At 42.3% G+C, this 15,995-nt stretch overlaps 1 protein-coding gene across 1 annotated transcript in view; it reads right to left on the minus strand.

Annotated features, from left to right (window-relative positions):
* LOC124414954 overlaps positions 1 to 15,995 on the minus strand; it is a 256,017-nt gene that overhangs the window by 146,541 nt on the left and 93,481 nt on the right. Inside the window, exon 2 of the mRNA XM_046896145.1 lies at positions 8,359 to 8,443. Within this exon, the coding sequence (XP_046752101.1) occupies positions 8,359 to 8,443 (85 nt within the window). The remainder of the gene's footprint in view (positions 1 to 8,358; positions 8,444 to 15,995) is intronic.

The following is a 15,995-nucleotide window of genomic DNA, read 5'->3' on the forward strand; positions in this document are numbered from 1 at the left end:
TTGCTCACGGCGATTTTAACTTCCACTAACAGAAATTTTGGTCTTGGAATATAGCGATCGCCATAGTTGGAAGCGGCCAACGGTCTGCAGCAAATGTCACCGTGGATATAAAAACAGACATCGCCACACTTCTTGCCACGCCTTTCATTGCGATACAACTTAAAGTTAGGAATAGCTACGTCCTTAAGGGCAGATGTAGGTTGAAACCAGGTTTCGCTGACAGCTAGAATGTGGATGCAGTTATTTACAACGGAATTTTTCAATTCTAAGAAGTGCGCAGCAACAGACTGGGCATTGGCGTGGGCAACTTCAAGACTCGATGCACTGTTATTAAGAACCATAATCGATGACTTGTACTTTCTGCTGTAGCTTGTTTCTCAGAATTGGACACCTAGCCTTGTCGAAGGCTGCGCGGGCCGTGCCATTGACCAGCCTGCTATTGCTGGTTTGGCAAGTGTGGCAACGAAGAGTAGCTTTATTCCGACACGTGTCAGATTTGTGACCACCGGCGCTATGTCCGCACTTTGCGGGGTTTTTGCAATCTTTAGCGAGATGACCGAATCTAAAGCAATTATAGCACTGCAATACAGTGGGATGATCGCTCAAGTAGCAGGAGTAAACATCTAAAAAGACGACCACTGGTAAGAAGCAAACGACGTTGTTCTGCAGTAACCTTAATCACTACAGAGTGAAAAGCTTTCTCTTCCACCGGATACAAATACACGACTTTACGTCTTCGGGACGGGCGTTAGGCAAGTTTTGGCTAATAATGCAGTCTTTGATGTGCTCTTTGCTAAAACCGATCTGCACTCTTCTGTCGATAATACGAGGATTGAGCTTAGACGAAGGCTTCACCTCAAGGCCAACATCACACGACGCAAGTTTCTCGGCGAGTTTAACTTCGTCAATGGAAACCGCATTGATAACGACAGACTTTTCCGTAGTAAAGAACACGCGATTGGCTTTCAACTGAACTTCGCGGGGATTGATAACCTCAAGAACTTTGGCATTAACAGCTTCAGGTGTATCGAAGTTACCTTCGCATCCTTCTTTAGGACCAATCACGACGCGCTTCGATATTTCCACGTTAAGAGGCTTGCCACGATCAACAAAAACCTTACTTGCACTTGAGGCGCTCAGCCGCTTGGCAGCATCAGCGAAACTGCCACCGCGCATCGCAATATCACTAAAAGAAGCGCGGGTAATACTATTTACTGCTTGAGCAAAGGAGCAACTACTCGCAACAGCACGCGATTCTAGTATATTAGACAACGACACAGACGATTTCTGAATGTTATTGCAGGCTCGAATGAGCGTTCCCGCGCAAGACCCGACGGCATTATCGACACTGATTTTACTTAGATACGCACTACTCAACAACATCATAGAGTCACATATATTGTTCACCACATTGCGCAGGTTTTTCTTACGATCCGACTCTCTTTCACTTGTAAGCCATTCCAGGAGAAGTTTCCGATCCTCGCTCAACTCAGCCATCATATTTCTCACTTCATCAGCTGTCAGAACCGGTCCGCTGGCAGACGACGAACAAGAAGCAGCGCAGTCGAGATTAACGTCATGGGCGTAGCGATCACGGCGACGCTTATCAGCGCTATTCCCACTACTAGCGTTCTCCGTCTCCATGGTAGCTATTGCAGAGCTGGTGGCTAGGTAGCCGCAGCTGCCACCCGATGTCACGTCGTGCGCCAGAGAAGGTTTGAGGTTATGTACACCTCGAAAAAAGTGTCCCACATAACAGCGAAAAAAAGATGTTTAGGCCTCACTTCGGATGAAAATTTATTAATTAGTCGAAGGAGGAGTAATTGCACTTGCCTCTACTGTAACAAAAAACGCCTGAAAGCATTTAAAAGCAGAGAGTATTCTTATTCGTACGTGGAGCGATGAGTAAGACGTGTGTTTATACTCACAGACTGAGAAAGAGGGGGCAAGAGGGGGGTGGGGGGTGGGGGGGCATCACGTTTTTTCTCTCGGGAAATAAATTGACAAATGAAAACAATCCAAATCTCCATGTCGCAATACTTTCGGAGTTATAGAGAAAGTATTTGAAATCGAAATAAACGAAGCAGCAGACGGCAACATCGCGGCGAAGGTCTGATGAATAAAATCATCAACAGCCTCCTGGTCGAATTGCACGTACATAGTTATCAGTACTGTAGACCTGATGCAAAGTTGACAGAGACTCACGCGATATGATGCAGAAATCAATCCTCTTGACGCAGCTTTCAAGAACCACGACATAGCCTACTCGCAGAATCAGGAAAATCTCAAAACTAGAGACGCGGCTGACGGGGTGTTGGCTGGAAATGCTTGGAAACGGGTTTCCATGCCAGACGCCAATTTGAGTCAGAAGGGAGCGGCTTGGGCGGCAGCTAATACAATGAAAGTGAAATCAAAACTTGCACCGGAAATTCGAAAACCGAAAATCGAAACCTTGGGAAAAATTATAAATGCTACAAAACGATCCATGATTGCGAGAAACGATGCAAAACTAGCTATGGAGTCTATCCTCAGGGAAGCTGAAAACGCTGTTACAAAAGCAGGTGGTAAATGTAAAGTGCGAACACCACGCGTTCTACCTGTACCTTCAGAAGTTGGTGGATTTCAACGATATCTGAATCCTATTTCCGGTGAACTGAGTGCCACAGGCACGTTAGCTTGCGGCGCGGCAGGTATAGCAAAAGTTATATAAGATGCGAGCACTACTGAACGAGAACTGGATGAGAGCAAACGACGCAACAAAACTATAAAAGCTGTCGCGTTGGGTGAAGTACTTCATTTAAAACCAAATGAAACAGCTCTCAGTTTTTAGCTCCCAAAAAACTAGATGCGAAGCTACCACGTTAAGCGTTAACTGATTTGGATTTGTTGAAATATGAAAAAAAATTTAAGATTCTGTATTTCCGCAGTGCTTTTATGCGAAACGAAATGTCCAACCTTGACGACGAAGAGGGTCCAGAAACACACCGGGTTGCGTACAAGAAACGTGACCATAACATCGATCACTTTGACATTTTCGGTAACCCTTAACCACCCACGGACCCTATAAAATATCTCGGCTTTGTAGCGTTGAATACAATCATAAAAAGTACCAGGATTATGTTACGTTTGAATGCGGACATTTGTATCTGAAATTTCGATCTGTGTGAGTATGGTGCCTAATCCAACACAGCCAGTCTTTCGCTCACTGCCATCGTTGATTCACTAACGTTAACAATTTCGGGAACCTCTTCGATTCTTGCGACGCAATATTTACCACCGATTGTACTTGCTTGTGATGAAAATTATGCTCTTGGTTTAGTAGAATCGTTAACCTTCAATTTAATGCCCATCGTTGACGATGATCACAATGAAATTCACGTGGCTGATATAGGGATCACCATATCTACCGGCAGCTACGGGATCGTAGAGATGGAAAAGTATCTTCAAAACGTGCTAAGAAATATAAACATTAGGCTTAGCAATAAGCCCAATAATAACACATTAGGCAGCGCAATCACATGCAACCAAATTCTAAACTTTGAACCAACCGATTCCATTGCTCAACTTTGGGGATTCACACCGCGTGTCTTAGGAGCTGATAGAACCAACGAATCAGACATGCCTGTAACTATACTGAAGGTAAACGCGTTGCGAGTTAAGTACAGCATTACAACGGGTGCTTACGTCAACGGACTTGGAGTACACACTATTCACGAGTTTTTCACAAGCGACCCACCAGGATATAGGATCGTGAAAGTACCATCGCACGTCGTTTACCTTCCGATCACGACCTTCACAACCATAGATCACGTTTAGCTTCGATTTGTGGATCAAGACGGAGACTTGGTTAATTTTCCTGGTAAAGTTATAACGGTCAAACTATACATTAAATCGCAATAAACGATAAGTATCGTTTATAGCAGACAGCCAAAAAGTAGCTTCATCAGCAAATCGGCATGTTCCGATCAAGTCAATCAACAATCGATTCTCGAACCGTTAAGAGCTCAGTACTTGGAGTACCTGATGGTACTCGGCTTAAAACTGACACCTTTTGGAAGAGGAAATCAGGGAAAATGCGAATCCGATTTTACTGTGTTATCGTCTGTCACGCAACATGAAAGAAGAAATCTTAAACATTCAAACACCGGTTGTCTTTGACGAATCCATTGCGCAATACGAAATTCACGCTCTCAAATCTTACACCTCGTCAACTTTGAACAACAGCGATGCAATTCGAATCACCGTTCGGCATCAGGATTTATGCATTTTACTCGATGAAAGTTTAGTACATATCCACTGACGACTCGTCAAATCTGATGAAAGAACGACTGTAAACACGCAGCTCGTAAGCAACGCCATCTGTTATTTATTTGAAGGAATTCGCTATTGAATTCATGCGATTGGAATCGATAGAAGCAAAAATACTGGCTTTACAAGTTTGATGAAGAGTAATGCTTCTCCAAACTCTGGTTAGAGTTGGCTGATGGAAAATGCAGGATGACTTGACGTGCAAGAAAAAAAAAATTACCGATATAAAGGGTAATTTCGACGTATTGATACCGTATAGCATGATACTGGGTTTCGCTGAAGACTACCGCAAGATCGTTGTCAATGCCGCACACGAGTCAATTTTAGCCAGAATGTAAACTGATGTAAACGCAATCGAGCAGAGTCAAGAGGAGAAATACAAAATTGTGATCAATACAGTGTAATGTCTCATACCGTATTTGAAACTCGCGGATCAGAAAAAAGTTGACCTGCTGAATTTCATTGAGAAAGACCCACCTATTTCGATGAGCTTTCGCAGTTGGGAATTGTAGGAATATCCTTCACTTCCCAGTCCGTCGAAACACGTTTGGACCGTAAAAATTCCACTCAGCTTGGAAAACCTCAATACGTAATTTCACTTTACAAACAAGTTGCAAGAACCAGATCGGCAAGATTTTGGTCACTGCAATGTCACGGACGTCAAGCTGTTTTTAAACTCACAATCTTATCCGTACGATAACCTGAACCTGAACATGAGTCGTGATCTGTACGCACTCCTGTTAGAGATGTACGCGAACTTCTAAGCTACCCACTACGATAAGAACTCCGAGCCGTTGCTGACAAAGAGTGCATTTTTTCAGAATGGCCCCTCATTCGTTATTGACTGTTCAAAATAAACCGAATTCTTGAAGTACGGGCCTGTCGACATTCGTCTTGAATTTGAAGCTAGAGCCAACTTTTCCGCTGAAACGTTGGCGTACTGCTTGATTGTTCACGATCGCATTGTTGAATACAACCCGCTCAGTGGTTGGATAAAGAAGTTGGTATAAAAGCTGACCAACTCTTACTACCTCTTTTCCACAGTTCAAAGATTGTGCTTACGGTTGACTTACAAGGCTTCCGTAGACCTTGCGACAACACCTTCACATTAAAAAAATTGGCTGTTATTTTGATCCACTTGGAAGCGTCACGTTTCTTTTTAAGCCACCTTCCGAATGGGATTGTCAACACTTCAAATACACAAGCCAACATTCACGGTTGCTACGTAATTTTTACGGTTCACCTTGGAGCCATGAAACTATACCACTCGAGAAAGTGGAATGGACAACTGAATACGAACTGTGCAAAGCTCGCAGGGTGTATGTGAAAGGAGAAGAAAAACGGAATTGGTTGCTTAAAATTATCCCCAAAGTTCAAATTATCTATCTGCCGGGCAAAGGTCTATCGCTTTAAACCATTTAAAAAACTTAGGCTGTGCATGCACGATGTGACAAGCACACAATACCCAACGCAAACTGTGCGGTACAAAACTTCGTGTTACTCCAAAATTGTTTACTGAATTATCATGGTGTACGGATGGCGACGGTGAGCGATTTATGCTACTGCGCCGAAGCATCTACAAGAACGATCCCACATTCCTGGCGAAAATATCATTCTGGTTACGATACTGTCGAATAAAATTATTGTACTGAAGTTATAAAATTATTTCAGCTGTAACCTAGAAAAAATTCTGAATAAAGCTTTTTGCGTTTCTCAAATATTCATGAATTGCTGCCAACATTTTCTGGAACAGATCTTTTTGAAGGGCTTTCAACAGTCGATTCTGTAAGAAAACCGTAAACGAATCTTCCAATTCCACAACTATTCCATTACCAAATTTTGTCTCAACTTGACGAATTCCTCTGACTTCGTACTCAAAATAGACTTTAAGGTCCGAATGCTTTTCGAACGGGAGAAATATCTCCAGTCGTGCGACCTCGTTTGATTTCGAGAAATCCAGGATTGTACGTGTTCGAGAAATCCATAAGGTGTAAAATGGTAGACACCCATGTCTCTTGGCCTTAAAATTTGAATTTATTATCAAGACTGGATCCACAAAGACATCAGAATCAATTACTGGTGACGGTCAATTATTGATTCCTTCACGAATTCACCAGCACCTGAACATCTGTGGAGCCATCGAGCAACCCATTTCATCTGGAAGATCCAAGCTAAGTTAACAAATGAACGAATAGTAGGTGCCTGTGCTACAATGATTCATTAATCGCTTCATTAAACTCACATGGTCAAATTTTGTCACTATACATTATATAATATCAATCTTTGTGCTGTAACTTAGAATCATTCTACAAAATCGAGTCATTTCTTTAATTGAGCTTCATTGAACAGCAAGAAGTCATTCTTGGTGATTCAAACATGTTAGGCGTATTCTAACTGGAGTGGGAGAGTGAGTGAATGATTGTTATTTTCAATGATTTCGATTAATCTACGGTTCACCAATTTCCTCTTTACCTTCTCTCAAATTAACGTGAAATAAACGTAGTGTTCATGTGCGAACACACCTCCCTTAATTTATGTGTGTTATTTATCGAATATTCTCATCCCTTGTAAATATATTAATTCGTTTTTTTTGCATTTCAATAATCGTTGTGGCGTGAAAGGACGAGGCCAGAAAGTAACGTCGCAGTATTTACTCAAATTCGCTTACGAGTTGATTCAGTTCAGATCTGATTTTCAGCAGATGTTTCACATCCTCAATAGTTTTGACGAACAGGTCTTGTCCCCTTTTAAATCCATGTTGTTGTTGCATGACACTTTTCATTTGCAATAAGAACAGCATTCGACTGACAACGAAGTTTTTAGTTTTGATTTCTATAACATCTCCACCACATGCATTTGAAACTTGGTGGGGAGAAAGAATGTCACGTGGTTGATATCACTTGGGACTTCGGACTAAGCAGTTTTTTTAATAAGAATGTCACGTGGTTGACAACGCTCCCGACTTTCGACAAAAAAAACGAATGCCATGCGGTTGATGTTTGAGTTTCGTTTCGTACAGCAGGGGTTGACACACGAACACACTAACGCTAACAAAACTCGCACGCACACGCATCAACGTGATTCAATTCAGAACCAGCATTGCTACAACACTACTTAACACTGATAATCTTCAAAATCTTCAAAATTTTCGTAATTTCAAATATTTTGTCCTTGAAATAACCTCTGAAAGTTATACCAAAGAAGAGCCTGAAGTACTCATATGAACGTAAAGTTTTGCACTCTTTCTGAATCCGAAGTCAAAAATAGAGGTTCTGATTAAAAAAATCCGATTTGACTTTCAAATGACATTAAAAGTCAAGGTCAACGGCAAATTGAGGGTCACCGGAGTGTCCCCCCGCGAACACCACAGGCTTAACGAATGTGTTGTAAACAGCGTTTAAGAGTCGAGGCGAACCGATCAGTTTGGAAGGTAGATCAGAAGTGTGTAGATTAGCAGCGCGAAGCGGAAATGAGTGCAGAAAGCAGAGTGCATGATCAGGGTTCTGGGAACAAGAGGAGATAGTCAGGTGTGGACAGGATGTACGAGAGACTGTATAGTCTAGTGAAATAAAGAGGTTTATAGATAAGAGGGACAAAAAATGAGATGTAAGTTTGAAGAGGGACTGAGCGCGTAACAGTGACTATATTTGAATAAACGTTTCTGCGATTTGTTTGAGTTGAACATATTTTTCGAAGCACTAACACAACAAATACATATAGCTAAAAAAATTACTGAAACTATCTGAATTCTACGTATCGAGTGACTTTTCCTGCTCAAGTCAATTTACCATTTGACAAACCCGACATATATTGATTCCGACAAAAAAAAAGAATATTTCAACTTATTGTACAACACCTGGAATCATTTCAAAATGCACTTTCAATTAGTCAGTTGATTGGTGGAATATAATAATTTGTCAAGTAAGAGCATCATATTTAAAAAAAAGTGTTACTGGTTATCAACAATTGACTATCGCTAATCAACTATTCTGACAGAAATTTTCAGGTGATCGGACAATAAATTATATGTGACATAGTAAATCAACTCACGGTTTAGGCAACTCGACCGGTGACGTTTCTTGCTTTGGCTGGATCTCCTCAACCGGAGTAACTTTGGCCGGGGTTAATTTCGTCACTGGAACAATAAGAGTCATTTTGTTTATCAATGCTGACAAATTGTTCAGAAACCTGATGTAAGATCTTAGAATATTTTGGTACCAGTCAGTTTGTTAACGTTTGGAAACTTGACGTAGGCATATAACGGAGCTCTGTTAAATGCTGTGCCATATTACCACATACCCCTTGAATGTTTTTCCGCAATTTTCTCGGGAATGAAATTACAATAGTTGGTCTCAGCAAACAAAGAAAAGGAAACACTTGAATAGTTTTTCTAAGTTTCCGAAGGCAGTATTTCTTTACAATAAAGTTTTTCTTGTTTAATATCGCAATAATTTCCAGATGTGTCGTAACCTTCATTTTTCTATGTGATCGCTAAACCGAAAAACGTATTACTCATGATCCAATAATTACAAGAACTTAGCACCCGCGATGATCCTCGATCCGATGGTCCTATCGTAATTATATTAGGAGGGTGCGAGGCCTCTGCACTAATTTTGAATCGAACCTTACTTCATTTGCAAGGAGATTATAGACCTCTGACGGCGCGGCTCGGTTTTCCGTTTCTCTTGATAAAAGTTCACAACCTCCGAATTAACACCGTTTTCGATTTTTGATTAAAGAGGCCTTGGTTGCTGAGATATCCCGATATGAAAATTTGAGATTTATCGGGACAGTGGCGGCCGTTTCGGCTCACGCGTGAAGTCCGTGAGGCGTTGACGTTCAAACCAGGAGCTGGCGTAGCTGACACGATAAGACGACAGAACGCTGAAGGTTCACGGTTCACGTTTGCGGGAGTTTTTTTTCCAACTCATTTTCTATATCTTTTTTCAATCTTTCATAAGACTTTGCATGCGTAAGTCAGTTGTGTTTATACGCACTTCTCGTTGCTTCACAGAAAAATCAGGGTATATATTTCATATATTTATGTTTTATAGAAAATCCTGCAGGTGGGTCAGGGTATGCAATATTCCAGGTATGTATGTGTTATGAGAAATCCTGCAGGATTTTCTGTAACATAAAGTTCCCTGGAATATGTAACCTGATTTTTCTATGAAACAATAGCAAGTCCCTATAAACACTACTGACTTGCGTATGCAGTTCTATAAGAGATTAAAAAAATATGCAAAATGAATTAAAAAAAAATGGGCAAAACCGTACGTAGACGCGAACCATGAGCCTTCAGCGTTCTGAGTCCGTCGTCTTACGGTGTCAGCGACGCTTGCTCTTGGTTTGAATATCCACGCTTAACGCACTTCACGAGCGAACCAAAACGGCCCCAGTCAGCCAAAAAATCTCAAATTTTCGAATCGCAATATCTCAACAACCAAAGCCTATTCGATTAGAAATCAAAAACGACGTTAATTCGGACGTCGTAAACTTTCACTACGGGAAACGGGAACCCGATCCACGATATCAGGGGTACCTAATCTCTTTGTTGGTCTTTTCGTTACGCCTCGGATTATTCAGTATTGTGGAGAGGTAATTATTAATTTAGGGAAACAGAGAGAGAGACACTTGACACGACTCGTTAATTTGAGAGAAAAAAGCAGCAAAATTGCCGAAAATGGGATGAAATTCGAATGGTATTTGTGAAGAGCTGAAGCAACATTCATGAATTTTCCTTTGACAAATTTTTTATTGAGATTTCGACTATTGAATACTGTGGTTACAGTTTCAAAAATATAAATATTTAAGGAAGGTATCAGCGGATAAAGAAGACTGCGTGTTTCGTGCCATGCTCCTTTATTGCCACGATCCCGTGCGAACGGTCACAGTTTTCAGCAATCGTAAAGGAATTATTCAGACCGTATGTTGTCGACAGCACAAGATTTTTCTCAGGCTTCTTTAGAGCCCTCGTGAAGGTTTTATAAATTTTACTCGCGTTTTCCATTGGTGCAGAAGATTTTGATGTAGCCATAGTTCACGTGAGGATTCAGCAATCCCCAAGCACCATTCTCTTCGTGCGATGTTCCTCTACAGACTGAATTCCGCACACGGTACTTGACACGCTGCAACCTCAACAGCGTATAGAGAAGGAGTTACTTCAGAGGTAATACGACAGACCGCAGGGTGGTCTGAGAATTCAAATGTTTTTATGCCATTCTATGATAGACCGTTGTCTGATGATTTGGTTTTTGTCCGATCTATTTGAGAGGGTGCCTAATATGATGTTAAAATTGCTGTTACCAGCTGTTCTGAGTCAGTAACTTGATTTCTCTTTGTTGACCTTGAGGGTAAAATTCATCCTTGAGATAAATGAAAAATGTCCAATCGCAACTATCTCTAAACATTTACCATGTGATGTAGAGAACGATAAGACGATATATAATTGGACGGTCAAACTAACTCACCTGAAATGAAGTTCAATCGTGATTATATTGAACGTCTCGTCCGAATAGATCACACCCTCCCGTAACCCACTGACAAGTTCATTTCCCAGAATTATTGCGATTTATTAAATTTGCTTGCATTAGGGATAATAAGGATCGAGATGCCAATTCAAACAGGATGGTTCGCTGAAATTCTTTTATTTGTTAATTGTTTCTTTAACAAACTGTAACAAGACCGAGCAATGAGTGCAACTATCATGTGATCTATTCGGACGAAATCTGTAATATAAATACGATCAAACTTCATTTCAAGTAAGTTCGTATGATCGTCCAATTATATCTCATGTTTACAAACTATTGCGGTCGTAACTTTATTCCGACTAGCCGAAGTACGATCCACGATAGTTTTCCAATGAAAAAAATTATTCAATTCCAAAATGTTATAAGCAAATTTAACCGATCTTGACAGGCAGAAGGACCGGAGGACAATCCGCGATGCGTCGCCAACGACAAGAGTTGAAAATGAATTAAATGAGCAAGGATTCTACGTTAACTCTCAACCACAAGTCGGAGACAGGCAGAAAGACCGAAGTACGATCCACGATGCTGGGACTTGTAGCTCCGAGTATCAAATACAGGAAGTTGATAAAATATTGGATTTCGACAAACAGGAAGACCGAAGTACGATCCGCGATGCGCCACCACAATATGTATAGGAGCAGATCTGATTTGACTAATTAATCGAGCCCTAGTTATTTATAATCATGTGTTAAAGTGTTTATGCGAAAAACAGTGAGGGAGTCGGTACTGCACAGCACTTCGAGTGAAGCTCGTTGTTGACAGCCACAGTGTTGCGTTAGAGACAGGTAGCGTTATCTGTAGGAAGAAGGAGGTAATTGAAGTGGCGATATCTGCACACACTTGATGTCATTCGAAGCAAAGGGGACGCTTCTTCAGTCTCATGTAATACTCTCGAGCAAGGCGGCATTCACAATGAAGATTTCTCTTGTATTCGAATCGAAAAGTGTCTGGAATCAGCTTTTGCCCTCATAAGATAACATTTGGCGACCGTGAAAGAACAGGGACTTGAGGTGTTTATGGAGACGCGTTGTACACCTCGAAAACGCGGAGATGTAAAACTTCTATACCGCTCGAGCGATCAGAGTGAAGGCCTTATTTTTGCAAAAAGTGGAGCGTCTTTTTAATTTTTCAAAATAAAAAAAAAAAAATTTACAGATTGGTTACCACCCACAGAAATTGGGCGAATTTCCACAGTTGCACTGAATGGATCGAAATATCCCGTATGATGCCACTCGGCGGTGATAAAACACACATTTTGAGCCCAGTCCCATGAGATTTGATGGTGAATTGACGAAATGGCCGCTGATCTGGTTTTCGATCACGAGCAATACCAAAATATTATTTTGGCGCCATTTGTTACCGACCCTTCACGCATGCCAATAATTGTTCACCGACATTGCACGCATGGATTATCGGCATGCGTGAAATATCAGTAACAAATGTCAGTAGTATGAGGGCACTTTGGGGCGTCACAACAAACCCCCTTCCCGCCCCTCTCTGACGCCAGCCCCTCGCCTAGGAGCGATTTTCGTCTTGAAGCTTCTATGGCACGTCAACCCGTTTCCGCCGCTACCCCCTTGACCGGAAGCGATTTTCGGGGTGCTGTTGAGACTCGTTCTTCTTCCATCCCTGTTCTTCGCGGCGGTTGTTTGTGTCACTGACCTTACCCTGTCAGTATTTACATTAAGGCTTGCTTATACTTGGAAAATGTAGACATGCTTTTCTAATGTTAAACTATAGTCGTACTTAGATATATATATATATATATATATATACTTATACAAGGATGCGGATGGATAAGAAAATGGAAACAAAGACGACACGACAGCGTATACAAATTAAACTTATTACAGATTTATTCAGACATTACGGATACAAATAAATGCAGGTTTATTCAGGTGATACATATACAAATAATATAAGAGTTATCACTAAACGTTTGCTTGTTGCAGGAGCAAGATATTTTTATTCGTCATGGTTATGGCGCCCCACATTACCACTATACCTATAATAATTATAGCAGTCACCAGTAATGTCAGTATCAGCCACGGATAAGGTTGTTCTTCGGACGCATACAATGACTCAGTTACAACATCAGCGTTCGCTTGGCGGTGGGTAACAGCGTTGATCCACGCCTCTTCGTACGAAAAAATTCTTAGGGTAACACTGACATTGCCTGCCATTTCTTTCCGATTTATTGTGAGTTGTACGCTGCCCTCGGTCGTCATTGGAAAAAAGTCTCCACGGGGTTATCCCGATGTTTGTTGGTAGCGACGAAATAATTTGTTTAAAGGTCGGCCAAGACTTTGTCATCGGTTTCGATGACTTGCTTGATTTCAACAGTGAGGTATGATGGAAACAGACGCGTTATTTCAAGGAGGACAATACTGAGGTAATTCTCCGCAAAGGCAGGGCTCACTGTTGATCTGATGTGTTCCAGTGCAGCGCCGTACTCCTTCTCCGCTATTTGCCTAATACGATGAAGACTCGGTTCCTTATGGGGTGTCAGATTCACTTTCTCTGCTATGTACGCGACGTATAATTTCTTACACTCGTTCACCGAATGGCATAAACGTTGAAGCCTCTGCAACCGTTCGTCGACACACACAAATATAGCTTTCGAACCGTTGAAGGTGGATTTCTGCATGACTATGGTGGGTTGATACGGTTTCTGGCGTTTCGCGGGTGACTGGAAGTTCTCGTCCTGGGTTCCGGTGCCTGTGGTGAATGTTTCCTTTTCCTCTGGATCAGTCACTTCGGCATCAGTAGGTACTTCGAATCTGATGGCTCGCTCGCCAAGTGCCGTTGACAATTCGACATTGCAGTTACCAAGCTCAATTCGATTGAAGTACCATTGTGCATCGGTGTATCCTTCTATGTCAAGGTATTCAGTAATGTTGTCCAGCTCATCCGCCAGCCTCGACCAGGACGAAGGTGACAATCCCACACCCCCAGATGAGTTGTTGACTAGTTTGATGACCGGCTCAAACTGATCGTCGAACCGTAACCCGAGTCCGATGACTATTTTCTTCGTAAAGGAATTATTCAGACCGTATGTTGTCGACAGCACAAGATTTTTCTCAGACTTCTTTAAAGCCCTCGTGAAGGTTTTATGAATTTTATTCGCGTTTCCCATTGGTGCAGAAGATTTTGATGTAGCCATAGTTCACGTGAGGATTCTTTTGTAGTTGTCGCAAGACTGACACACCCTCGCGTCTGGGTTGATCATAAAGGGTGTGATTCCCCCGCCCCTGCTAAATGCTCTTGGTAACGCAACTGAAAAGAGTTAACAGGATTTTAATGTCTCGGATCATGCAGGGGATCCCTACCAGACTGTATTAAACACATGCCATTGTTTATATCTCGTTTCCGTTTTCACGAGGGGAGTAAAACAGATGCAATTTATCAAGGGGTAGAATACGCAGACATCATAAGTGACCGAGTTGATATACATAGATATTATAAGAAAGCAAGATGGCAAAGAGGTTTATCAGTGTGTATAGTGTGGTCGCACGCCCTCATGGTATGCTAAAAGTGATCTCTCCTGGTTCTCATTTCGATGTCGCAAGATGAGTCCACGATCTTCAGCATCCAATGCTGCAATAGGTTTATATCTCGTGTCCGTTACGGAGGATGGTGTAGGTAGTTGCCGTCTATCGAGGAAAGTATATGTAGATATTAGAAGAGAAGAAAGATGATGAAAAGGGTTGCGGTTGTATACAGTATGGTTCATGTTATGTGAGTAATGTTTGGGCCTTGTGACGGAGGGCAGGTTGGTCCCCGCTATTCCGTGGTACACCCTTGCGGTATGCTGATTGTTTTGACTTAGAGAACAGCGAAGGGATTTCACCGGCTGTCTCATTTCAATGTCGCAAGATGATTCTACGATCTTCAACGGACAAAGCTGTAATAGGTTTATATCTCGTGTCCATTACGGAGGGTGGTGCAGGTAGTTACCGTCTATCGAGGGAAGTATATGTAGCCGTTACAAGAGCAGAAAGATGATGAGAAGGGTTGCGTGTGTATACAGTATGGTTCATGTTATGTGAGTAATGTTTGGGGCTTGCGCCGGAGGACAGGCTGGACCCCACTTTCCGTGGTACACCCTTACGGTATGTTGATTGTTATGCCTTAGAGAACAGCGAAGGGATCTCACCGGTTGACCCATTTCGATATCGTATCATTCATAGGATGTTACAGTAAATTGGCCGGTACTCACTTTTCACCCCCTACACCTGAAAGGGTCAGCGTTTGATATAACTGCAGGGCAGCGAAAGGATGCTGAGGGAATCTTCTTGCGTGTTTGTCAACATTCCGGATAATTAACGTACTCTGTTGCAACCAAAAATCGCAGGTAGATGATACTACAAAGGATTGGATGCTAGCGCTTGTACTGTACGTCCTGTATTTGTGTGATATATTCTGATTTTGTGGTCTAGCGATGGATCCTCCGACGCTGACATGTAGTCTGTATTGGGTAGAGGACTGATATCTTGGTCGACGTGGCTTTGGTTCATTTTTCAGCCCGTCTACGGGTGCCTCGGCACTAGCTGCCGCGGAGGGTTTACGTTAGCGGGTCATAGTAAAATTTCATTCACTTAAGGAGCGGTGGGTTAGCGTATTGTATTAGCATTTGGTCTAAACAAAGCCCAAACTACTGAACTTATAAATAGTTGTGCGCTCGGAGATCTTCGCAGTTTGAAAATCGCTTTGCTGAAGAATAGAACCCTATATTTCGAAATGTGTAAAATCTCAGAGCTACGGTACGCTGTGGTGAAGGCGGCTAGTTTAGCCCGCAAGAGCAACGGTGTTCTTCGGCGCGTGCGTCCCGTTTTCCGTCAGGAGGTGTTGTTCCGGATGACACCGGCGGAATGGCTTCGGCAATTGCGGCACCACCTGGCGGTCTACGGGGCACGGACGCTGGCTCTTCTCCATGCCAGCAGAGCATTAAATAATTTTGAGTGTCTCAGTGCGGCCGTGCGGGTGATCCGTGGGCGGGGTGCCGCCCGTTTCGAGATTATTCGTGGGTTGATGGCCGAGTTTGAGGAGCGCACAGGTAAGTTTGAAACGGTGTTTGTGCTACGAGTGGTGTAGGTTTCAATCATTGTGGAATTTAAATAACCGGATATCCGATATAGGGTAGAGAATGAAGAAAAA

The sequence above is a fragment of the Diprion similis genome, chromosome 14 (assembly GCF_021155765.1).
Source record: "Diprion similis isolate iyDipSimi1 chromosome 14, iyDipSimi1.1, whole genome shotgun sequence".
Classification (NCBI taxonomy): domain Eukaryota; kingdom Metazoa; phylum Arthropoda; class Insecta; order Hymenoptera; family Diprionidae; genus Diprion; species Diprion similis.